The sequence below is a fragment of the Drosophila takahashii genome, chromosome 3L, assembly GCF_030179915.1.
Source record: "Drosophila takahashii strain IR98-3 E-12201 chromosome 3L, DtakHiC1v2, whole genome shotgun sequence".
NCBI classification, from domain to species: Eukaryota; Metazoa; Arthropoda; class Insecta; order Diptera; family Drosophilidae; genus Drosophila; species Drosophila takahashii.
Genome location: NC_091680.1, coordinates 25,572,093 through 25,599,018, shown reverse-complemented (window position 1 = coordinate 25,599,018; position 26,926 = coordinate 25,572,093). Strand labels below are relative to the sequence as shown.

At 42.8% G+C, this 26,926-nt stretch overlaps 2 protein-coding genes across 18 annotated transcripts in view; both read left to right on the top strand.

Annotated features, from left to right (window-relative positions):
- Window positions 1-26,926, top strand: part of LOC108055996 (CUGBP Elav-like family member 4) — a 143,429-nt gene that overhangs the window by 27,208 nt on the left and 89,295 nt on the right. For all 17 annotated transcript variants that reach the window (XM_044393888.2, XM_044393883.2, XM_044393882.2 and 14 more), the window contains one exon: window positions 2,155-2,203. In XM_044393888.2, coding sequence (XP_044249823.1) covers window positions 2,155-2,203 — 49 coding nt within the window. The remainder of the gene's footprint in view (window positions 1-2,154; window positions 2,204-26,926) is intronic.
- LOC123002975 (uncharacterized) lies at window positions 10,380-13,107 on the top strand. The gene is made up of 2 exons (XM_044393890.2): window positions 10,380-11,881; window positions 11,937-13,107. The coding sequence occupies exons 1-2, from the start codon at window positions 10,544-10,546 to the stop codon at window positions 11,946-11,948; spliced, it is 1,350 nt and encodes a 449-aa protein (XP_044249825.2). The 5' UTR covers window positions 10,380-10,543; the 3' UTR covers window positions 11,949-13,107.

Below are 26,926 nucleotides of genomic sequence, written 5' to 3'. Positions count from 1 at the left end.
GGGCATCCTGCGTAGTCAAGTTGAATATTCAGAAATTTACAGAAAATGTGCAGCATTTTTTCCATTTTTCGGTTGCCCTTCATAAATTTGCAGAAGTTCATTAACCAAGGGAAAAGCAGATCAATATATGTATGTATTTTGTGCTGGCTGCACTGATTTCACTGCTTGTTGTTTTTGCACTCAAAGCCAGCCAATTGATGTGGCAGCCAGCTGCGGGCTTCCGGCATTGATAAAGGCTTCAAAAAATCGAAAAAAAAAAAATCAAAGTCGAAAGCCCAGAGAATGGATAGTGCTCGTCAGACGGGGGCCACAACCTGCATTTAGCTTAGCTCTCTGTGCCTTTGAGATGCCGACTTGCTCAACTTGAGCTGAAAACATTTTCCAATTTATTAAACCACGCCACATCAATCATTCATCAGCAGGAGCAGCAGGACGAGCATCCCTCGCGCAGGACGTGCGACTAAATGAACATTTTTCGGTTAAGCATTGGTTTAAATTCTGCGGCGTCACCACAGCTCCCCAGTCCCCACTCCCCCTTCCTTTGCTGTCAACAACATGGCACATGGTGTATAAAATCAACAAGGCTTCAGTTCATCGACCACTTAATTTATCCAGCTGAGCTTTGAGCAAGGCAAAAGCGCATTTGTGTGTTGTCTGGCCAGGAGAGGAGGATGATTGGACGGGGGACTCGATTCGGCATTCCCTTGGTCAGACAGAGAAATGCACTTAATTGCCGTTAGCCGTGTTTAGCGGACCCTCAGTTCCAGCTGCAGTTACAATTTAAAAAAAAAAGAGGAACACACACACACACTCTGTTGGGGCCTCCCTCTCATTCATTATGCATTAATGTAAATACGGTAAATGTTGTCCAATCATTAACATAATTGAATTACAAACAAGCCCAGAGAGCTCCCCCGAAAATTGTTCGGCTCCATGCGCGTGCATAAATCGCAATTTTAATTACTCGCCTCTGACTAATGGATTGTTCCGAAAAAAACACACACCAATCCGTAGCGAACTACACCATTAAATATTTCATATTGCCAAGGGGATGGGGAGGGAGAGGGGGTGGTGCAAAGGGCCATTCGCCCACCCGCTCACGGTTATATAAAGCAATTGAATTTTGCAGTTAAAAGCTTCAATCATTTTCAATTGCCGCAAACTAATGGCTGATTATAAAATATTCATGCGACAAGCGGCAGGCGATGAGACGACAGACTTTCATGCTTCTGGGTTCTGGCTCCTGGCTCCTGTCGGCTAATGACAGGACTCGAACCCAGGACCTCCTCTGGTGATGAGCCAATCTAAGGCCAGGAAACAAAGGGGCGTGCCCGGAGCCGCCCATTTTGTGCGGTGTAGTGTGCGGTGTGGTGTGGTGCAAATAAATTACACCTGGGAGAGTGATATAGAGGGACTAAAAGGGTCTCCTTCTGGCTGATTATTGATTTGGTCGGGTTTCTGCGGTTTTTTGGGGGTGGCCAACCCACCAACCAACCCACCAACCTATTCGAACATTCCCCTATAAAGCCCTCAATTAAGTTTTATTTTAATGCATTTCATTTGAACGTCTTTTAATGGGATTTTTCGTGCTCTGGCACGGGCATATTACTCATTTGCCATAAACCAAAAGGTGACCACAACACGTAGCCGTCCCAGAACCATATCCATCCACCCCACTTCGAGGCCCAATCCCACTTCCACTTCCAATCCCAATCCCGAGTGGATGATGAGCAGGGAGAGAGAGAGAGGACGTTAAGTGTTGGCTGGCCAGAATCGACATGGGTCGCTTGGGTGAGATTTAAGCTTTAATGATGCATGAAGCGGCACAGGATGTGGCTGCCCAGTCGTGGGTAAAAGGCAATGAGCGCAAATGTGCAGGAGAGAGGAGGGGCCAGGACATCAGGAGATGGGCTTGCATATTGAGTGGCATTTAAATGCTTGAAAATGCTTCGCTGGCCAAATGTGTTTTGGGAGGTGTTTATGAAGAGTCGTCCGTCCTCGCTCGACCGCCAACGAAAGCTGATTGAATTTGAGGGGCGGGTGGGGGCAACCACCATGATTTAATGGACTTTCCTGCTAGCCCCGTTAGCATTAGCAAAATCTCTTGTTTTTGCCATATATTAATTTCCCCTCTTTCTCTTTTTGTCTTTGCAGATGAACCGTGCTTTACAGCTGAAGCCAGCTGAAAATGAAAGTCGCAGCGGTAAGTAATCACCTGCCATATTCATTTATGCCCCACCTATATACATAGAAGGACTCCCCAGCCAGAAAATCAATTTGTGAGTCTCCATAGGTGACCCGAAAACAAATAATTACGAAAAACTTGACCCGTCTTTCGTTTGTGGGGGAAAGTTTTTGTGCCAAAGCACTCAGCCGAAAAGTGCAGAGCCAGCCAAAGTTTTTCCCACTCACACCTAAACACTCTGCTGCTATTTTCAACACCTACAACACACGTCAGCAAAAATTACGGGCGCACTTCGATAAACTGTCAAAACTGTCTGCAAAAATTTGACATTTCACAAAAAAAAAAGAAGGGAGAAGAAAAAAAAAAACAGGAAAAAACCAAAGCGAAGCGAACCTCGAAAAAATACTTTGGAAAGGTAGAGAAAATGGGAAAAGCGTATAGCAAAACAACGTTGAACTGTCAATGGCAGTCAGGCGGGGGTAGAAAAGAGGGCAGGCCTCGCTGGCCAGGGCGCCATATTGTTTTTACTGGGCCCCTCGCACACAGTTGTCGTGCTTCACGCTTGTTTGTGACAGCCCATCGACCCAAGTCCCCTCGATCTGCCAGCCCCACCCCCGTCCCCGTCCCCCTTCTCGCCGCAGCAGCAAAAAGAATGATAAAGATTTGCATAATTTACACAGCACTTCAACTTTGTTTTTTGGGTCAGGCCGTCGTGGGCCGAGTAGTTGTTGCTTTGATAAACTTATTGACAGGCTCATTATGCAGCAGCTTCAAAGTAATTTCAATATTTGCCACCCGCTGTGGGTGAACCCCACTCAACCTCCCACAAAATCCCCACCCCCCTGCAAAGCAAAGCAAAAGGTACAATCGCACAAAAGTATGCTACACATTTCGCAATCATCGCAGGATGCCCCACGGGCTGAATTGGACCGAAAGTCAGTGCACTCCGCAATCTTTTAAGACATTTTGCAGCTGGCAGCGCTTATCACTGCCGAGCAGAGAATGCCAGCGCCCGAAAATGTCCATTGCACAAATTGCTAGTGCACACACACACCAGGACATTCCAGGACTGCGACTTCGAAAGCCATTGCTCATAACAGTCGCTGTCGCTGGTGGCTGTGTGGTGCAAAAAACCTTGACAAAGTTGATGTGTCAAATCAGCAGCGAGCGCAGGCAGGACCCTCCTCCGGATGACCTTTAAACTTTGGCAAAGGACATGAAAGCACTAATCGTTACGTTGCTCCCTTTATTCATCCGTTTCTTCTTCTTTGGCCGCTTCGATTTCGCTTTGGCTCTGGCTCTGGCTCCTTTGCCCTCTCTTTCCTTTCGCTGGCAACAATTTAAACTTTTCTAATCCGCTGGGGATTGGGAACTTGAAGCAACTCTCGACTCAGCTCAACTCGACGGCAACTTGCCGGCAATCTGTCCGCACAATTGTGGACCTGGTCTATAGGACTAGAGCTTGGACTTTGACTTGGTTCGTAGCCCAAGAACGAGAACGAGAACGAGAACGAGCCCACCAAACCATCAGCGACGCAATCAAGTCGACATTTTTGTTTGTTACTTTGTTTGCCCCATCCGAGTTGGAACAAATTTCTAAGAAATTAAAGCGCTAAACTTTTTGGGCCGCTATCAGCAGAGCACTTGGCAACTCGGCACCGAGTCCTGCGACTTTTGACTTGGCCTGTATTTGTGTGTAGCTAGCTAGCTGTGTGTGTAGAAAGGATCTTTGGCTTTGGCCCTTCTGGCTTAGGCCAAAATGCAATTAGACAAGGACAAGTTTAATTGCTGGTCGGGACCAGGCTGCTGCAAGTTTTCACCCGCTGACATTTGCATTTTTCAGCCGCACAAAGAAATGTAATTTATTTAAACTCAAATCAAGCATGAAATGTGAGGGCGGCCAAAAAGGGGCAGATGAGGTATATGAATATATTTATTAGTGTTGACAAGCGCTGGAGGAAAACTGATTTAAAAGGGTCTGTTGGCCCAATCTCAGCCTGCTAACTTCATCAATTTTAACTTACTGAGGCAGGCATCAGGCATTGTTGACATGTCTGGGCTTTGACCAAGCCAAACCGAAGCCCAAATCCCAAACCAACAAGACCTCGAGTACAATTTGTTGCCTTTGTCTTTCATCTGGTGTCCTTAGTCCTGAGTCCTTAGTCCGTAGTCCTCGGTCCTTCGTCCCGAGAACGTTTGTCGCATTTGCAATCTACTGTGCCATATCTAAGTCTGATGACTTTCGTTTCATTGGCACTCACACACAGACACTCGCACACATGTCCTTGCTTAGTTATTTATCTTGATATTCCTGCCCACACACACAGACTCACACGAAGACTCACGCACCATGCTTCATCATTATCAAACTCATATTGTCGTCTGCCATTTCCCTCTCTTTCGCCCACACTTACGCGTAATTTGTACTTGTCTAACACGTAATGATGTCACGTAAATTGCATACGTTCGCTTACGTTTACGTTGACGTGTTACGTTAGAGAGAGAGAGCGAGAGAGTGCGACTTAAAGTCAAATTAATATCACTCATACGACCCGTGAGCGAAAAGAATCCGCCTTTAGCCGGGCAAACGGAACATAAATTGTGAAATCCCCGCCATTTCCTGGTGCCTCGTACTGGTGCAAGGACGACGCACAGATTTATGTTTCTAACTACGCATTAATTTCCTTACCTTTATCCTTGACTCCTTGTCACACGTCAGTAAATCAGATGCCGCTCCAGCCCACTTCCACCTGGGGCACTTCCCGTCTCGCCTCATCCATCATACTTATAAATATTCATTTCCTCCTGCGGTGCCCGAGGGGCGGTTTCTGTAGGGGAACGATTGCGAAAGATTAAAAATCAACTCCATAAAAATTTCCTAGCATCCCCCTCTCACCTGATGATAAATGACAGTCGAAAATTAACAAAGAAAAACCCCCAGAAAATGCCGAAGTTCCGAGGAAGAACATTAAAGGAGAACCATATATGTAGACCGCATATGGTGGGGTTTCCACGACCCGGCGAGAGCAAACTTTTTCGAGAGCTCATTATAGACAACGTCTGATCAAATTGAAAAGCAATGAGCTATGAAACAGAAACCCCTTCCACGCCGCCTGCTAATAAGCAGGCTGCGCGAAAGTTTTAGGGCGAAAACTAATAATAATAATAACAGCACTCCTCCTCGACCTCGACAAAAAAAACTTTTCTCATTTCGTTTGCTGCCATTCACTTTCCCCAGCCCCCAGTTCTAACGCCTGATTACGCATTTGAATTGTATTTTCCCGCTACCGTTTGCCGAAATGTATCCCTTTGACCATAAAGTAGACGACACACTTTCTCTACCTGCCACTGCGGCCTTATTAGTGTCAACATTTTTATGGCAGCCCTCGCAATTTGATTAGCGCAAATAAAGAGCGACAAATTCAATTGAATTTGTAATATAGATTGACTGCCAATGATGATTGGCTTCAGCTGCGACCGCGGCTGCTGCGGCTGCCACTTCTTTTATCTGTCCCACATGTGTTTTTTCTTCTTGTGGGGTGCAAATTAAAAGGACGGGATATTCGCCACTAAGCCCCAAATAACAAAGCCTCCGAGCCCAGACAAAAGGCATAAATAAAGCCAAGGCAGCATCTACGCCTAAAAGCAGACATCAATTTCTGCCTTTCTGCGTTGTTCCTTGCTCGTCTCTTCTCGTCTCTTCTTTTCTTCCTTTTGCTCGGGCGGAGGAGCTCAATTCTTTAATCAGCTTAAATTCACACGTACCAAAAGCGACGCACAGCCATTGATTGGAGGCTTACCCTCCCCCTCCGCGAAAACTCCTCCCAGGACTTCCATTCTTTCCTTTTTTTCTCTCCTGCGGCTGAGACTGCGTTGCTTTTATCAAAGCCAGTTCAAAGGCTCGTATGTGTATTTAGGCTTTTATTGTTTTTGACCTTTTTCCCGAGCAGACGAAATAAAAATCGATTTTTTTCGCACACACTTTCGCACTGACAACTCACGCACAAAATACAGGAGACGGAAAAGCAGCGAAGGAAAGGAAAAGCCAGCTCAAATAAAAGTAAATCACAAGCATCGCTGCTGGCAGCATTCGCAAGTTCAAATAAGCGATAATAAGTATTTATGGGCGGGGCAAACAGATTCGGTTCCCCGTATATATATGTACGTTCCCTTTTATATACATGGAAGGTCCACAGAACCAGAACAGCCTGCTAAATGCGTTTTAATGTTTTTTAAACTTTTACTTCGCCCTCGCCCCCGCTCGCTCTTAAATATTTAAGTATACTTTTAGGCGATTCGAACGGCCATATAGTTTCCCATTTCATTCCCTTCGACAGTTTTTCCTCTGCGCTTTGCGCATCATTTTTCTTCGTTGCTTGATTTTGTTTTTACGAGCGACTGAAGCCTGTCAATTGGCTGAATGCCTCGTAAAAATGCCAGAGGCCTACAAGGAAACTTCCTTGTTTGAAAGGAAAACAAAACGGGGCCAGAGCGAAAACGAAAAGAAAACGATTTGTTATGTTTTCCCAGCGCAGCGCCAACAGGAAACGGAAAAGCACACGAATCCTCTCTATCTCTGTCTCTTTCTGTTTCGCTCTCTGTTTTGTTTTTAGTTTGTTATTTTGTTTTCCTTGGCCCGCTGCTTAGGCCTGCCAAATGTCATCATTAGCGTTTCAATTGCCATTTTAGTCCGTGACACTTGAAACATTTGCATAAAATACCAAAAGTCAAGTTTGTTGACGTAGACGTTTTTGATGGGAAGAAGCCGGCTGATGTTTACCTTTGACGGGAGACTGAAGCGCAGCTCTGAAATAACCGAAGGAAATATGCTCTCACTCCTTAACGGTACAATGCTTACTTTTCATAGGATAAATACGTTTTACTCAAATAAAAATTTAATTTTTCTTATTTTATTTAAATTAATTCAAGTTAAAACATTTTTTAAAAAGTATTAAATTTAATTTGATATAAGTTTTAAATACTGGCTTAACTATTTGTAAATTTATTAAATTTTTTTTAATAAAATTACAATAAAAGCATTTCGTAAAGTATTGAATTTAAAGCTAACTCAATATAATTATTTGCTCTAAAAAACCCAATTTAAAAGGTATCTTAAGGAACTAAGCCGTATTGTGTCCCCCTTCTCCCTTCCCCATCCAATTTATGAGCCATTCCGCCTTATTGAATAGAGTTGACGCGGCTTAGCCACGATTAAGGTCCTTTTGGCCTTCCTTCCAGCCAGGTGCTGTCCGACTGGACGCCACACAAAAACATTTCTCTTTGGGCGATCTTATCGGTGCGGCAATTGTCTGACGCTTTTTGCCCTGGCTCTCGGCTTTTGGGGTGTCTTCATTTTTGTTTTGGCCAAGAGCCCAATGATAAGCGACACGCAAACGCGACACTTTCGTGTGATGATATTATGAGGGGTGGCGAGGGGCCAGAAAGGTGAAATTGTGACCGCAATCAATAGACTTAGATGAGTTCCGGCGGTCCGCGGGCAGCGGGGGCGTATGTGTAATATAAAAAGTAATTATTTCTTATGCAATATGGGCGCCCGGTCTGGATAAACATCTGGAACAGCATTTTATTGTCGCGGAGCGCGGGGGACGAAGGATAGAGGCGCATTGTTTTTAATTGTTTGTCGTGGCAGAGTTGCCAGGCTTCTTTTTGCAGCGCAGAAAATGCAATATAGATCGTAATCTTAATTGCATTTAGAGTGCCCCGCATTGTAGGTTAATAATCATAAATGTTATGGTAATAGTTACGAGTGCTGGGGTCAGCTTGGCAGGGGGTGGGTATTGGGGGGCGTTTTCAGGTGCAGGACATTTCAGTTATTGTCGAGCGTTTCAGTTACAGTTTGTTGTGGTCGCAACAATGTGGGAGTAAGTAACTGATTTAAAGCTTAAGGTGGGAACTATAACTTTAAGGGCCATAAAACGAATTGATTTATGACACTTTTTAGATTAAAGTTCAGGATAATTTGATATATTATTGCTTGAATTAATACACACAGAAAACAAACGGGATCAAATCAATTTCTGGTATTCATGCGCATATAATTCTGGTAAATTGATATTAAATAATATCATTTTGCCGATTTCTCTCTCTCGCATATTCCCTAACCTCGTATCAAGTCAAAATTGATCCCACATAATGTCACATTGATCATCGTTTCATATCAAGTATTTCTTGGGTGTTAAAAAGTCCTAAAAATATTTAACCGAGTTAAGAATCAAGCTCCTCGCTTGACTCTGGCCAATCTAATTTCCCATGTTCCTTTTGAAATCCGGCAACAGCTTCCTTTCTTTATTCTTTGGCGTGATGTGGAGTGATTGACCTGGCTCTGGGCCATTGCTGTTTATGGACAGGGGTAGAAAAAAACAAACAAAGCTGGAATATAAGCTGCACATACTTTAAATGCAGTCGGCGGGAGGAGCAGATGGCTCCGAGAATCCTACGGAATCATGCACATGACTTTGAAGCGACTTTGAGCAGGGCAACACTGTGGGAAAGGACACAGCGAGGACCGAGGCGAGGCGCAGGACACGTGAGGAACATTAATCTTTTCTGCACCACCGACAAGCCAAGACAGTCGCCGCTCCTTGCAGTTATCCCTGCTTAATGAGCTGTGGCCCTCTGACTGGGCATTAAAAATTATGAAAAAAAGAATGCATTTAAAATGCAATAATAAAAATGATAATGGCATTATAATACTAAACAGACAGACAGGCTTTCGCATTTTGAAACAATGGCCGCTGAAGGCAGCAGAGCGCATTTGATGACAGAAAGTATGCTGCCATTACTTGCAGCTCGTTAATTTTTATAGATTTCCCCCGCTGCTGCTTCTGCCTTTATATATAAAATGTTGTTAGAACGCCACCTACGCCCCCAATATTGATTTCACCTAAATTAACACACGCCGAGAAAACTTGTCGCCAGAATAAAAGCAAACGAAATTCGTTCGAAAAACTTGTTTCTCCCCTGTTGCGGTGGCCGCGTCCCCCGTTGTTATTTTTATGAGACTTTTCATATTATTTTACTTTTCGGCTGCTCTGACTCTCACTCTTGGCCTTAATGTGCCAAATTTCCACGCAAACACCCCGTCGTCAGCCAAACTGGCCAAAACATGTCTTTGCTTTCTGGAAATTCTCCTCCTCCTCCGACGTCTTCTATTAACTTATCAAGATTTGTAAAGTATATGAGCCGTATATATAGTATGTAAGTGAAGTGCGGTGGCGGTGGTGGTGGTGGGGCAAGGAACGCATAAAACTGCTATCTGTCTCCCTTACACGTCCCCCTTCTGGGAATGGCTCGGAGATATGGCCAAATGGCGTGTTGGCAGGCCACAAGGAGCTGTGGTCGGTTAATACATTAGAGCCAGAGTTGCACAGGATATGGAAATTATTGGGACTACTCCGAGCAGTCCCTCCACCCGACGTACGTGTCACAAAAACTATGCAACAATATTCGCCATGGACGGCTTTAAGCCAAGTCTCTAGTCGTCATCGGTCAGGAGTAAATGCACTTGCAACTGCATCAGCACAGCACATCAATGACCTGCCAGATAAGGGAGCTGGACTCTCGACTACATAGCCCAGGGGGCTGCACTGAGAGAAATCTTTAAGCAGAGGAATGAAATTTCGGAAACCTTCAGTTCATAAACATACAAAAAAGAATGAAATCGATATGCGCATGGTAAATTTCTGGTATTGCATACAAATATCGAGTATAATTGATACCACATAACATCAAATCGATCATTCTTTCATATCAAGATTTTTTTTGGGTGTATAATATTTACCTTTTTTTACAATTACTTAAATATTTATTTTGAAGTATTTTTGCAAGAAATTAAATGTTTGAAATATATTTTTTCCAAGTTCAAAGAAGTTCCATTTTCTCTGAGTGCAATCTCTGTTCAGATTCCTGACTGACGACCCATTGCTCTGTAGCAGGATGGCTACGTAGTAGTATGTATGTATGTATAAGTTATTGTATTCCTTCTAGAACATTCCTGAATATTCTTAGAGTACGTTGTTGTTGTTGTAGAGCTTACTCTCTCTCTTGCGATCTCACCACACTCACTCTCTCAGAGAGTCGGGGGTTGGTGCGAGTCGTGAGCTGAGAGCGAAGTTAGTTGAATGCCAGCAGTGATCCTGACCAGATAAAACTTGTGAAATAATATAATAATAAAACTATAAACTATTTTGTGTAAACATATATTCTACTGTGTGGTATTTCATTAATAGGGACATATATCATACCCCTACAAAATCAGAAGTGGGCCGATCACGTGCCAAACAAATTAAAAACTACAAGTTTAAAAACTAAGAAAGTGAAACAATTTAATAAAATAAAATGGATTTGAACAAAGTATCGATAAAACAATTAAAAATATGGTTAAGTGTATTAAAATGTTCAACGACTGGTTCAAAACAGGAGTTGATTTTACGTTTAAACAAATTACCGAGCGAAAAACGCAATAAGTTTAACGAAATGAAGGAGAACCGAGACGGCGAAAAAAGTAAAGGAGAAGACGGAGGCAAAGAGAAATTCCAAGAACGAGACGGCGATAGAAGTAACTGCAAAGACGGAGGCAACGAGAAATTCCAAGAACGAGACGGCGATAGAAGTAACTGCAAAGACGGCGGCATCGAGAATTTCGAGGAAGAAGACGGCGGCAAAAGTAACAACGAAGACGGCGGTAAAGAGGATTACGAAGAGGAAGAAGGCGACGAAATTAATAGCGAAGATGGAGAAGGCAAGAACAAAGTTGGCGAAAAGAACGACAAAGGCGAAGACGGTGAAAAAGTTCGGGAATATATAAGCGAAGATGGAGAAAACGAAAGCGAAGCTGGCGAGGATACAAGAGGTGAAAGAAGCTACAAAAGAGACGGCGAACAGAACAAAGGTGGAGGCAGAAATCGAAACTGTGCAGAAGTGAACATGCAGAACCAAGCTGGAGAGAAAGAAAAGATGGAGAACAATTTTAATCAAAGTATAGACATTTCGTTGAGAATGGCTACGCAAGTGTTGTGTGAGTTTGCGGGCGAATCATGTGCGCGCAAATGGATCACTCGGATATATAATATCGCAAGCATCTACGGTATAACCGGAAATTATATAAAAATGTTGATGATTAGCAAAATTAAAGGCAAAGCTAATGTTTGGTTGCACGCAAATGCTGGGCGTGTTTTGTTACCATTGGAGGAATTGACGGCTGAGCTGATCGCAATGTTTGGCGAAAAATCATCAAAGCTGGAGATAAGGCGCAAATTTGAGCATCGCAAATGGAGTGCAGGCGAGACGTTCGGGAGTTATGTTAACGACAAGATAATGCTTGCTCAGGGCATTAATATTGATGGAGATGAAATGTTGAGCTGCATCATCGAAGGTATTACAAATCAAGGGCTGCGCAATCTGGCGCACATTCAAAGCTTTGTGGATGTTGGGCACATAAAGCGAGCATTTGCGGATGTTAGACTGCCGAAATATGTTGGAAAACCGATGACATCATTGGACTTCAAGGACAAGAAGGAGACACGATGTTTCAATTGCAATGCCAAAGGGCATTGGGCGAACGAGTGCAGGAAGTCAAAACGGGAGAAAGGATCGTGCTATGCGTGCGGCGAGATGGGACATTTTGTGGCGACGTGTTTGAAGAGCAAAAATAAGAACACAGGCAATAATAATTATGTAAGATACGTTGAAATCAATTTTATGAATGATATTAATACCAAGTTAACTACAGAATGTCTCATAGATACAGGGAGCCCGATTTCATTTATTAAAATATCAAAAGTACCAGAAAATGTTTGCAAATTACCAGTTTTAAATTTATATCATGGATTAAATAAGAGTTACTTAGAAACCTATGGAAAAATATTATGTTACGTTATGAAAAACTTAAATAAAATTCATTTTCATTTAGTTATTGTGGCAAACAAATCTATGAGTCATGATGTAATCCTTGGAAGAGATTTTATGGAAGCATGTAATATTAATTTAAACCTCGACACTTTGAAAATGGTTACGGTTGAGAGCATTGAAAACCCTCCAAATGTTAGTGATATTGGTAGAAATGTTAGAGAAGAAAAGCACATTGTTAGTGATATTGTTAGAAATGTTAGAGAAGAAAATCAGATTGTTAGTGATTTTGTTAGTCATGAAAACCAGATAGTTAGCAATATTAGTGATAAAATTAGCGACAATAGGCGGATGATTAGAAAAGTTAGTAAAGTTACAGATAAAGAAATAGTTACGAATAGCAATGAAATAGATCTAGTGGCAAAGGAATTATTTAATATTAATATTATAGATGAAAGTCCAGATTACAAAATTGGCAATCAAGTTAATTATAATGTTAGGTGTCAGTTTGTTAGAATGGTAGAAAGTTGTTATGTAAATAAACAGAGACCAAAGGAACCCGAAGTTAGATGTGAAATAAAATTAAGATTAGAGGATCCAAAACCTTTCAGTTGTTCGCCCAGACGTTTAGCTTATACAGAAAAAGAAAAGTTACAGATTATATTGGATGAATATTTAAACGAGGGAATTATAAGACCAAGTCAATCGGAGTACGCATCTCCAATAGTGTTAGTAAAAAAGAAAACAGGCGACTTACGATTATGTGTGGATTATCGAAAACTTAATAAGACAATGATTAAAGATAACTATCCTTTACCGTTAATAGATGATTTGTTAGACACTTTAGTAAATAAAACAATATTTTCGAAATTAGATTTAAAACATGGCTACTTTCATGTGTTCGTGGACAATGACTCAATAAAATATACTTCATTTATGACGCCATTAGGACAATTTGAATTTATGCGGATGCCAATGGGGCTAAAAAATGCTCCTGCGGTGTTTCAGCGATTTATTAATACAATTTTTGCGGACATGATTAGGGATGGTAAGGTAGTAATATATATGGACGACATTATGATCGCCAGTAAAGAGATACAGGAACATTTAAATGTTCTTAGGGAAGTTTTTGATCGTTTAGCAAGAAACAAACTAGAATTGAGAATGGACAAATGTGAGTTTTTACAAGCAAGTGTACAATATTTAGGATTTTTAGTAACCAGCAAAGGAATACAAGCTAATGATAAAGGAATAGAAGCTGTTAGAGATTTCCCTGTTCCAGATAAAGTACATGGTGTTAGAAGCTTTTTAGGTTTATGTTCGTATTTTAGGAGATTCATTAAGAATTTTTCGATGATCGCAAAACCATTATATGACCTGTTAAAGAAAGATAAAGAGTTTGCATTTGAAGAAAGGGAACTACAATGTTTTGAGATGCTTAAGAAAATGTTAGTTGAAGCGCCAGTGTTAGGATTATATTATTATAAAGACGAGATAGAATTGCATACAGATGCAAGCGCACAAGGTTTTGGAGCGGTCTTACTACAAAGGAAAGAGGACAAAAAGTTGCACCCTATTTTTTATTTTTCAAAGGCCACAACAAAAGACGAGGCAAAATATCACAGTTTTGAACTTGAAACGTTAGCAATAATTTATGCTCTACGAAGATTTAGAATTTATGTGCAGGGTAGACGATTTAGAATAGTTACTGATTGTAACTCACTGACGTTAACATTAAATAGGATTGAGTTAAACCCTCGAATTGCACGATGGGCATTAGAATTGCTTGAGTATGACTTTGAGTTAGTTCATAAATCGGGAAAACTTATGCAACACGTAGACGCGTTAAGTAGGAATACGAATATACTGGTAGTAGAAACGAATAGTTTTGAAGACAATTTAATTATTTGTCAAGCGAAAGATGAGAAGTTGAAAGATGTTAAGAAAAAGTTAGAAAAAGAGGAAGATAAAATGTTTGAGATGAGGAATGGAGTTATTTATAGAAAATCAAATGATGGGAAATTGTTATTCTGTGTGCCAGGAGAAATGGAGGACAAGATATTATACAAATATCACAATGAATTAGGTCATTTAGGACGAGACAAGGTTATGGATGCTATTGTTAGGACGTATTGGTTTCCGAATATGAAAGAAAAAGTTGTTAGACATATTGATAATTGTTTGAGATGTGTGGCATATTCGCCAAAGTCAGGAAAAGGGGAAGGAATGTTGCACAGCATACCAAAAGGAAATGTGCCATTCGAAATTATACATATTGATCATTACGGACCGGTTGATAATGGAAGATCAAAGAAACATTTGTTTGTGGTGATAGACGGTTTTACTAAATACGTTAGGCTATATGCAACAAAGACGACGAACACAAAAGAAGTTATTATAGCAATGAAAGATTATTTTAGGTCGTACAGCAGGCCAACATGTATCGTTTCGGACAGAGGAAGCTGTTTTACATCGGAAGAGTTTGGAAGATTTGTCGAAGAATATAATATTAAGCACGTAAAAATTGCGACTGGGTCACCTCAGGCCAATGGGCAAGTGGAAAGAATTAATAGAATAATTGGGCCAATGATAGCTAAATTAGCAGACCCGGAAAGAGGACTGCATTGGGATACAGTTGTTGAGGACGTTGAATTTTCATTGAACAATACAAAGCAAAGAAGCATTGCACAAATGCCGAGTAAAATGTTGTTTGGAATCGAACAGAAAGGAAAAGTTATTGATGAATTGAGGCAAAAGTTAGAAGAATTAGATAATGTTAGTGATGTTAGAGATGTTAGAGATTTAGACAAAATTAGGAAAAATGGAGTGGAATCGCAAATCAAATTACAAAATGACAACGAAAGAAGATACAATGAAAAAAGGAAGGATAGTTTAGAGTACAAAGTTGGCGATTATATTATGGTGAAAAATTTCGATAATGCAGTAGGAGTCGCAAGGAAGCTAATACCCAAACACAAGGGTCCTTATGTTATAGATAAAGTTTTGAGAAATGATAGGTATGTAATAAAAGATGTGGAAGGTTTTCAATTGTCGCGTTGCCCTTATCAAGGAGTCTGGAGTAGTCAAAATATTAAGCATTGGATTGGTAAACGAAAATAGCTGTAAATATATCCAAAGAATTGTAAAGCTAAAGACTGATAGTATGTAAGATAATTTTAGATGAAATCAATTGTAAATTAAACCAAGATCAGGGGATCTTGAAATGTCAGGACGGCCGAATTGTAGCAGGATGGCTACGTAGTAGTATGTATGTATGTATAAGTTATTGTATTCCTTCTAGAACATTCCTGAATATTCTTAGAGTACGTTGTTGTTGTTGTAGAGCTTACTCTCTCTCTTGCGATCTCACCACACTCACTCTCTCAGAGAGTCGGGGGTTGGTGCGAGTCGTGAGCTGAGAGCGAAGTTAGTTGAATGCCAGCAGTGATCCTGACCAGATAAAACTTGTGAAATAATATAATAATAAAACTATAAACTATTTTGTGTAAACATATATTCTACTGTGTGGTATTTCATTAATAGGGACATATATCATACCCCTACAGCTCTGCTGTTGTTTTCGTCTAGCGTTGATTTTACGTTAGATGTGTGTGTTTGTTTTGTTTACGGGATACAGGATACGGGCTGCGGGGATGTTAGATGGAGGATGTAGGACGGAGGCTTTGGCTTCTGCTAACTAACTCGACGGCTGGCAGGACGCTTAAGCCTTCAATAACAGGAGCCGGCAGCAACTAAACTTTTTAGCCTTTTTGTTATGGCATAGGATCAGGAGAGCGTAGCCCGAACCGAACTGAACCGAACCAGAAGCGAAAAACAACAGGCAACCAGAAGAATTTATATGATAAGCGTAGGACAGGCAAAGCGTTTCGGGGTCCGTCAACGTGAACTCCGGGGTCGTCCTGGCTCTGGACCCTCAGTGGGCGACTCCTTTCAGTAAAAGAGAGAGAGCGAGTGGGAAACACGAAATATGACAGCAGCAGGAGGCCTTTTGTTCTCCTCCTCGGCAGACAAACAACATCAAAAATAACAACAGGCAACAACAACTATAAGTCCAATATGTACGCTTTAAGCATAGCATATTAGTTTGTTCTAGGGGCGGGCCTTTCGGGGGGTTTTCGGAGGGGCGGGCGGTCTCTGAAAAGTGAAAAAGAGGATTTCCAAATAGCCAGCAGAGTCCTGAGCCTGATGTAGTTTGTTGTGTGAAGACAACAACAACAGCCAGAGCAACGGCAAATATTGTTTGTAAAGCCAAATGCATGCAGGATCTGGCCAGCAGGAGCTGGAGGATAATGGGTGGTGCCAGGACGATAGACAGTCGGACGGACAAAGGCTTCATCGTGCGGGTCAGCGAGCTTCGCTGCATGACTTGCTGCACTGCATAGATGGATGGATGGATGGATAGATGGATGGCCGGCTGAATGGATGACTTGCCCGCCCACCGACCACCGACTGCCGGCCCTCCAAATAGATAGATATATAGATGGCCGTATGACTCGATGACTATGTTTTGTTGCCCCAGGCAAATATCCCTCCTACACACACAGAGGGCCCACCGAAAACAACGGCAAGCGATTTGTAGGAGTAAGTGCATTGCTACCGAGTGGATTGCCGAGCTTTAAGTTTACTTTTGCATGGCAAACAAGCAGAATGCCAACGGGCGGTTCGATTAGCCCACCTTATCAGCTCATTTCGTTTCAGAAATTGTGGAAATTTCGCAGGGACCCAGGACCAAGGACCAACGACCACCTGACCGGGGCGAAAAAGTTATTTGATGAATGCCCATGGTTAGACGTCCTTTGCTCTCTTTCTCCTGCTCCGCCAACTTTGGCTATAACTTGCAATTTGTGCCAAGCAATTATGAGTTTTCTTCAAAAACAGTTTTCTTCCTCTGGCTGGATATAATGTTGCCAGGACGAGTCTTCTTTTCTGTGTGCATTGTTTTTAATGTTCTCTGGCAGAGCAAATGTAATGCAATATAAAACAAAAAAAAGGAGCAGAGAACGAGAGGAAAAAATGAGCAAAAGGCATTAAAAGGAAATGCTCACTTTCAAGTTGTTTGTCTCTCTATCTCCCCATCCCCCTCGCCCCCTTGCGCACACAATTGTCGAGCAGTCGAGTCCTGCGACGAGTCCTGCTTTTCGTCCCCACTCTCTTTCCCATTCCCATTCTCGTTCTATCTTGTTTGCCTCGAGTTGCACATTTTCTTGTTGCACTGTTTGACGTAATTATAATTGAAGTGAAGTCATGAACGAGTTTCAGTTTCTGTCTGGCTCTGCCGCTTATGCTCTCTTTCTGCCTTCTGCCTTTCTGCCTTCCAACCAGGCCATAATGAGCATGTTAACAGGCAGACAATGGCACTCAAATGCGAGTGTGGTCTGAGCCATAAGCTTCATCATAATTTTATTACCCTTCTGTGCAGCGAGGGACCGTTTGAATGTCGTTTCAAAGTCAAACGCATAGTCGTCCTCGTCCTCGTCGTCTTGGTCTTGGTCCTGGCAACTTTCAATTAAACTAGCACACATATATTTTCAACGAGCATCCAATAAAATGTAATTTTTATGGCAAAAGAACACTGGAGGGTGCCCTTTCAATATCCTTTATAACGCTATACCCTATACTCCATATCTCATACCCATTAATCATTTATTTATTAATTGCCAAACGCGTCTTCACTTTCATTCGATTACGCTTTCGACATTTTCAAGGAGTTTACGGCACATATATTTTTCATTATCCTAGTATTTTTTTTAACTATCAGACAATGTGACGTCCTCGTCCTTCGTAGCTCGCTGGCATTATCCTTCATCTCCGAGGAGGGCATTATCCAGTTTTTGTAATTAAAAACATGCGCGTTTCGCTCGCTTATTTGATGGACTCTCCTCATCTCTTCAAGTCACTCCCTCTGGCTGACTAAATGGCGAATTTCATTACGCTGATGAGTTTATAGTGCTGCCAGCTTGTCTCGGCCAGGAATGATACGCAGCCTCCCCTGGCAACAGTTGTTCTTTATAACCACCAAGCATTTGGCTAATTATTATTTGGTATTTTAGTTTCGGAAGCAGGGACAATATTCCCATTCGATTGGCTCGACAGCTGTTACGGCTCGAGAATTGTCTCCATTATGGAACAAAACTGGCAATTGGACCCGAATCCACTTTACCATCTCATCCCCAGTTCGCGCAGGAGGACATGTGGGTGGGTTGGCTGGACGAAAGTGACATAAATATGCAAGTAAGCTCCTTAAAACGGCTCCTCCGCCTGCCCGTTTGGCCAGAGCCCCTCGGCGAACTGTGAAAACTTATTAAAATTACACAGGCAGGCAGGCAGGAGTCGGAAGGACTCTCTCTTTAAGCCCCATTCTGCATAAGCAATGAGCCCCACTGGAAACAGACGATAAATTTCTGTCCAAGAGTTACGTCTGCTGGCAATAATTGCAACTGTATTTTAAAAGAATTATGCACGTGCAATTAAATAAAGCGACAGCGCTTGAAAGTGTGCAACGGATAATGCAATAATAACAACAATAAATGCTTCTTTTAGGGTGGACCAACCGACTGACAGTTATTGTTGTGTATTTAACTGTGGGAGCCTGCTTTTCCATCGGGCAGCATGCAAATTAACTTTCAATTTCGTAGCAGCTCTCTTCTCAGCTCTTCCCAACGAACCCGGGACAATCAAAACTAATTTGCATAAATGTTGCCAAAGCAAAAAACCCGAAATAGCCACGTTTCAGTGGCTGTTGTTGTTGCTGTTAGTTTGGCCAACGACCCAGAGAAGCAAAGTTAAAGGCAGGGGTAGACAGACGAGAATTTGCGAAACAAAAAGTCTAAATTAATAAGTTTCTGGCTGAGAAGAGGAGTGGAGAGGGGGGCACAATAAAGAAGAGGGTGGGAATCCCCTGAAATAAATTACTGCTAGAGATCTTGCCCCGTCATCTCTCAAACTGACAGCAGACGCAGCGGGCAGCAGGCAGTCTGCTGGGGCAGGAAATGCAGCCTCCTCTCACTTTTTCCATTGTCCGAACCCACTTTGTCCTGGTCCTTGGTCCTTGCTGTCCTCACTGTCCTTGGTTCAGAGTGCGGCGTCAAAAGACATCAATAAAATGGCGACCACTGGCGGCATTCGCCGGAATGCAAAAATACCCCAGCGAAATGCTTTAAGCTGCTGAATTTAAGAACTGCAACCCGGGTCACAAATATATGTCCTTGGCAAAGGGCGAATATCGACAGCTATCATCATAAATCCCCCACCAGCACTCTCTTTCATTCATTTTCAATTTTCGCCGCGCTCCGTGGCCATTGCGCAAAAATTTCACAACTAATTGAATATTTAAAACTGCCAAACCGCAATTTCAAATTTATTACCCCAAAAGGGCGGGCTAAAAGGGGTGGTAAAGGGGGGGTGGTGGTCACTGGGCCATTACCTCACTTTCGACTGCAGGACTCTGGAGCTCCGGAGCTCTGGTATAAAATGTCACTTAATTGCAATTTAGTAAATTGTTTTCCATGTTGTATAACAGCAGCGGCAACAAGCCTCCGCCGCGGTGCTGGTGGGCGTGGCACACACGCACACTCACACACATACATGCGACTCTGCTGCCACACGTATATTAAAAACCATAAATTTTGCGGTGATTTATCTTAATTTAAATGTTGCAACAATACATCGGAGCAGCGAGCGTCGGTTGCTTTTGTTTAAATATAACAAAGCAACTAAAAGTATGCAACGGTGCACATTTTTTACCCACACACATACACACATACATATACAATCTGCCAGGGTATTGGTAATGTAAATGTAGCGCATTTCGTGTCGTCTACCCCGGAACGTAGATGTAGATGTAGTTGTAGATGCGGCCAAAGAATGTTGTAGCTTTTGTTATTTGCCGCCATGCTGTGTGCGAAAAATCAATTAAAAATTCATCAAATAATTAACAAAAGCAGCGCTCTGAGTGCTGAAATGGTGGGGGTGGAAAAAGCGGGGCCACCAAGGGGTTAAACAATAGCCGTCTTCCTCCTTTCCCCCTGGGGAGTGTTTAACTTGGCCTCGACGGGTGGGTGGGCTGTAATGCCGCTGCTTTCCATTCTGTTCCATGTGTGCGACGCGCAAAACAAATTAAATTCAATTTAGTCAGCAGCAGCAGCAGCAGCCGAGGGGGCAGGACGAAAAGGACGAAAGCAGTAGCAGCTCCTCCTGCAAGAAGGTGCAATTTTGATGGATTGCTTTTGCCTGCCTGCTCTCGGATGCCTGCCTCCTGTCGTCCTGTGCACAGGACCTTGTTTGTTGCTTAGCTGCAAACTTTGCCTGCCTGTGTGCGTGTGCGTATGCGTATGCCATTTGCATATGTGTATGTGCGTGAGTTGAGGCCAAGTTAACGCAGCTGCATTTAAACTTTGTTCGCCAAATGGCCAGGAGGACGAAGAACGGAGGGCTACAAGAAATTAAAAACTTTCTCCACTCTAATGATTTTAAGCATTAAAGCGCTGCAAAGAGATCATTAAAGTGCCGAGACGATACGAGACGCTTTCCATTAACATTAACCCACATATTCATAATTAATTGCCTGCCTGAGCCTGAGCAGACTTCTAAGTGAATTTCGTTCCCTTATTAATGGCCAACTACCTCGGGCTGTCTGTTTTGGCCCGGTTGGCTAATTAAACACAAAATCAGATCCCGACCGGAGGCAACAATTTTTCTTTTTCCACCTCAAGCCCCAGCAAAAATCACAAATTTCCGTTTTTTAATGAATGCTCCTGGCAACAACAACAGCCCAACAGAAAGGGGTGGCAATTGTGTTAAGGGCGTGGGTCGCAACGATAACACGTCGCAGGCTGTAACTGTAACCGGTCTGAAGTTGAAGGCGAAGCGCCATGACATGTCAGGTTTTCCAGGCATTCATTCGCAATTGTGTTAAGGGCGTGGGTCGCAACGATAACACGTCGCAGGCTGTAACTGTAACCGGTCTGAAGTTGAAGGCGAAGCGCCATGACATGTCAGGTTTTCCAGGCATTCATTCGCCCATCCACCTACCCATCCGCCTCCTGAAGTATGCAACTTCATTTATAACAGAAATAAAAACCCTTTTCGGTTCTGCTCTCGCCTGACTTTTGGCTTTTTGTAATTTATACGCGCTTAAAGGCGTCATGTTGGCAACACCTACAAAAATTCCTTCCGCCCCACTTTTCTGAGCTTTTTTGCATAACGTCAACGTCTGACAAATGTGCCATAAGCAGGGGTTTTTTTTTGAGGGGGTGGATGGTTTAGGGGGGTCGCAAACTTTTGCGTGTGGTTTTTGGTTTTGGCGTTGGTTTGCTGGGCAGCGGTTAAAAAAGTTGTGGCCAAATAAATGGGCAAATGGCAGAAAATGACAAATGACCGTCAATCATGACAGGCCAGACGGACCAAAAGAGAAGATTGGAGGGGGTTTTGGCGGGTCTGTGGCGGCGGGTGATAACGCTAAGCTCTGTCTGGTCGGCACAAAACACACCTGCTGGTCAATGACAGTCGAAAGCTTATCATTGGCTCCGCGGATTTCTGGTCATTTCACCTTTGTTTCGGGCGCCACCTAAATGAGTGTGTTTTGAGTTAGATAACTCGACCGACTCGAATTTGGCTGGACAGAAAAATATTGCAGCAATTAGTTATAATTTAGGTATCTCAGGAGACACACATAAAAAAAACCTTGAAACCTTTCTGTCCGTCTTAAATCACGTGAGTGGGAAGAAGTACCAACTCTCTGAATTCAAAAGAGAGCTAGATAGCGCTTAAAGTAACATGAGTGGGTGGGAGAAAGACAAATTCGAAATTCGAACTGGCCTACTAGAACATGTTGTTTACATTTTGAGCATATCAAATTGACATGCCGCATATCAAGTCAAAATTGATTATCCTTTCATATTCAATTTGTTTTGTATGTATGTAAAATGGTTTTTTGGCTTGCTAATGATGACATGTTTTCGCATTTCCACCCTGGTATTTTGGCCAGCTTTTAATGCCGGCAAAATAAAAACCCTCTATAAAAAGTGCGGTACAAAAACAAAATGAAAGCGCGGCAAATCACTTTTTAAATTTAATTTGACACTTTCTTTTCTTTCGGAGAGCTGTGAGCATCAAAGACGAGCGAACGGCGGGACTACAAAGTGTAAACTTTTCGAAAAGAAATTTCATTTTCGTTGCCCAAGGGCTTCGAGTCTGCGGGACTTTGTGTTCGAGAGTCGCGCGGGGACTGGGGGATGGGGGATGCGGCATTTAAATTCTGTCGCCTCCTTTTTGGCCGAAAGTTAAATGTTTTGTAGTTCTCATTTAAGCGCAAAGTTTTTCTGCGCTGCATAAACTTTGCGTTATTTCACACGCAGGTATTATATTGCCAAAGCAGCGCACAAAGGCAAATGCAATAAACGGCGGGCAGGAGGATGGCGAAATGTTTGCAATCTCATATTAAATGGCATCAACAACTTTGTCTCCGTTTGGCAGAGCGCACAGAAAGTTTCCACTGCTTATTATATTCAATAAAATATTTTACAGTGGCACATTGGGGGATAACCAAACAGGCAGCCAGCCACCCGCCCGCCATCACGAAAAACTTCGCCAGCTTGGGAAAAATTTGATAAGATTTTCTTTTTGGCTGTCGGAATTGTCTATCCGGCTGCGAGCAGCTTCTTTTATCCACTTTTTTTTCTGGCTCTTGGCGAGATTGCAGAAATTGCAAAACTAAAATTGTAAATTTTAGACGGCGAACGGTTTTGTTTACTCAGTGAAGTTGCTTGGTTTTTAGTGCCCCATTACGCATACGCAGCGTTGGCCGAGTGCGGAGAATGCGAGTTTATGAATGGAATGCACTATGTAAAGTGAGTCTGAGTATCGGCCACTTGACGCCACTTGCGCGCGAAAAATCAATTTTTCATTTTCACAGCACGAACTGCAATCTCCGCGGCGATCAATAGAAAATAGAAGGTTCCTCCCCCATTTCCACTGCCATTTCCTACTCCTCCATGTCCTTCAGGTGCGTGTGAGTGTAAAGTCAACGTTTTTACGTTTGACTTGATTTGAATGCCAGTAGTAGAGCAGTGCAGTCCTCCATTTCGACGGCTCCACGGCTGTTCATTCATTGATTCATTTATTTCGGTAGGCACTTGTGCACCTCGTGCGCTCTTTCAATGACACTTTTTTGCCTTGTCGCCGAGCGAACGAACGAACGAACGGCGTTTGATTGAGTGCCTTTTCCATTGGCAGGCAACAAACTTAATCAATTTCAGCGCCTGTGTCCAAACAAAAGGCGTGCCCAAAGGCTGGAAAATTGCTCGGTTCCCGTTTTCGTTCTCCAGTATGAAGGGCTTTTGGGGGTTCGGGGGCTTGGGGGTTCTATTGCATAGTTTTTGAGGCTCACTGACTCACCGCCTTTGCTCGGCGGTGGCACATTCTGTCTGCCATCGTATCTGTGTGTTTGCCCAGCGCAAACGCCATAAAATAATTTTGTTTCAACACAAACACACACCCACAGAGAAAGAGAAAGAGAGAGACATACATATTTGCCCAGTGCAAATACGAAACACAAATGTATATATTTAATTTGAGCAAATAACTATTTTTGGCAGCAGACAGACAGACAGACAGGCTAAACACCTTCTCCCACCCTTTTCCATGTTTACCCGCCCGTCAGTTGCCGCCGCCGCATGCAAAATATTTGAAATAATTAGTGTAAAATATTTGCATAGAAATTATTTGTTGACTTGCGGTGGGGGCGGGTTGCCGAAAAATTCTTGGCCGCCTTAATTGAGACCCGTTGAGGTGGGTAAATGAAAGGGCAGGGTTAGTTTGTGATTGCGCCATTACGGGGTAGGTAATGCCAATATTTCAGATAAAATCACTACAGAGTGGGAGAGTTGCAAAAAAAATAAGTATCACTTGGAAAAAGTATTATATTTCAATGAATAGTACAATAAACACTAAACGCCTTTTTTAGAAGAATTTTTGAAAATAAACAAGATAATTCTTTTAAAAATATTTTTTTTTTAATTTTTAATCATTTCAAAATTTAAATTCAAATATTGTCACAATAAATATAGATAAAAATTTTTTTTACATTTCATTTTAAGTTTAATTAATAACAACACCTATTACTTTTATAAAATTGCAAAATAAAGCAACCGATATAAGGAGTATATCAAACGCAAAAATGTTTTATTCAGATGACATTAGTGATGTTTACAAAACTAAATAAAACATAAATTAATATTTCATCATAATCTATAAAAAAAACCCAACGAGACATTTCCAATAGCTATGCACTCAAGTCCTATCTTAAATCCTTAGAATCCAGCACTGCAGACTAATGGCTCAACCTCGAGTGTAAACAGCATGACTGTGACAGTCAGACCTTTTAATTAAAAACTATTTTGCTTTGCATTTTTAAGGCCTGTGGCGTAGGGAGGAAGTGGTGGGTGGAACGGAGGGGTTCTGTGGCGAAGGGGCGTGTGTACCCACGCCCACAGCTTGAGCTGGGAAATTTTAGCATTTTAATTTTAATTTAATGTGGGCGTGGCATGGCGTGCAACAGTTTCTGCTGCCTCTTCGTGTGTACTCGCTTCTTCTTCTGTTTCTGTTTCGGTTTCTGTTCTTTTTTTGCTCCTTCCTCGCTGCCCGACTGCATTAAGTCAAACGTAATCCGCACATGGCCAGCCACAAACCGGGCAAAAGGAGAACGTAGGAGACAGGACACAGGACTCGAGACCGAGGACAAAGCAAGAATATCTCTCCCTGGGCAGTGGGACGCCTCTTACTTTTTGACTTTGCCGGTTGGTGCTGGTGCTGTTGGTTTTCTGGTTAGCAGCAGCTCCCTTCTAACCCTCTGGTTTGCTACGGTTCGGTTTGGTTTGGTTTTGGCTTTCGGTTTGCTTTGACTGGTTGCCCAGCTGCTGCTCCTGGGCGCCTTTGCTCCTTCTGCTGCCCAACTGGGCTCTGCCGACCGACGTTTCATTAAGTTATACAATTTAACGCCCTTTCAGCAGTCGCAGTTCTATTTACATTTGCTTTGGGTCAAATTACACAAAATTCTACGGGTGTTGTGGCGACAGAAAGGCATCGACCATCGAGCGTCGAACGTCGGCGTCTGGGTTTCATTCCCAGTCTAACAGTCGAAGTCTGTCTGGTCTGGTCTCGGTCTCCAAATATATTCCATGCGAACTGTTTGCCCAACGTCTCTTGGTAATTTAAAACTTTGCTCCTTTGTTTTATCGCCGAGGCAAATATTATTGAACTCGGGGATTCCCGACCTCCGCTTAGATATCCTTCCGCCCTGACCCAATTAGAGGAGCTACCTGGTTTCGGTTTCGGCTTTGGCTTTGTGTCCAGGTCGTAGGCCAAAAGTTTTGCGAAGGAAAAGCAAAGCAGAAGACACTGAACCTTTGGCCAATTTTGCCATGCTGCCATTATCAAATTGAATTTCGCATGCAAATTGTTTTCGGTCTTCTAGAAAGCTTTCAAGTTTTATGACACGGAAATTGGCTCTTGCAAGTTTCTGCTTTTCAGCCAGGATGCTGCCGTGTCTCGTGTCTCCTGGCCTATTCCTATATTCCCCTTTTCTAACCCCGCCCCAGAAAAGTGGGCGGTCTGTGACTCACGTGCTTCCTTTGCCACCCACACGTTTTTGCACTTTTTAACCTTTGGCTCGCTGGCATGCCACACTAATTTCGAGCGCCCAATGCTAATTATGATGTCTTTTACGTGCCAACAAACGCTCAAGTGACTTACCCCAGTCGCAAGGAGTCGCAGGCTCCACTTAAATATTTATTTTACTGTAAACTCAACCTAAAAACCGTAGACGACTGCCGCCGAACCCCATTCAAAATTCAAGTGGGCGTGTTCTGATGACATGCTGCCTGCTTACCTTCGGCACGTAATGCGCTGGGGATTCGCCAGTATTAGCCGGGCCGACAGAAGAGGAAGAGCGGTAGCGAGAGCGACTGGCAGGACTCGCAGGACTCACTCGGAAAGGCAGAGCTAAAGTAAGAGTCAGAGACAGAGGAAAAAAACAATATTAATAACAGAGAGCCAGCCCACAGAGCCCAATCTAGAGGGCCATAATAATACATCAGCTGTGGCAATGCCCCCGCAAGGGGTTGTGCCAAAGAACGGCGAGGACATCGAGGACATCGAGGACATCATCCCAACCAGGCAGCTAATAGTCCTCTCCGTTCCCGCCTCCTGCCCCCGGAATCGCTGACGAACAGGGCTAAAAACGGGACTGAACGATCCGGCGAACGAAGCAACGAGCAACGCTTCATTGAAAAGTTTCAGCGTAATGGCTTTTGTTTGGCGTCGAGTCGCTGGGGGAGATGGGAACGGGAATGGGATTCAGAACGGGGCTGGGGGCTTTCTTCCATAGCATTAAGTAATTGATTACATCTCGAGGGACTTTTAAGCAAGCCGAACCAACACGAAATGGCACGACACTATAAACCTCATAAATTTCTATAAAACTTGACTGCTCGGCGCAATACAGTGTAAATATTTTCTTTTTTCCTTTTTTTTTTCGCTCGCTAAGCAAGTAGAGGGGCAGCTTGGAAAAAGGGGTAAAACAGTAGCAGATTGTGGAGGGGGTTGCACAACCAATTTGACTAGCCGTCGACCTTTACCGTGTTTTACCATAAACAATAACCATAATTTAAGGCCCTTTCCCCACGAAGTCAGCGTTAATGTGGTTAGCAAAAGTGTTGGAGGGACAGTTAATGTTAATGGTCTATCTGAAGAAAGGGAAACTATAAGTAGCTAGAGTGCCATTAAACTGTAATTGGAAGTGTGTTTAAGAACGAAGATCTGTTCGTTGAAATATCGGAATATATTCGAGTATATATC

Bases quoted from the DNA above. Each gene is read 5' to 3' on its own strand.
- LOC123002975 (XM_044393890.2), top strand. From the start codon at position 10,544: ATGGATTTGAACAAAGTATCGATAAAACAATTAAAAATATGGTTAAGT.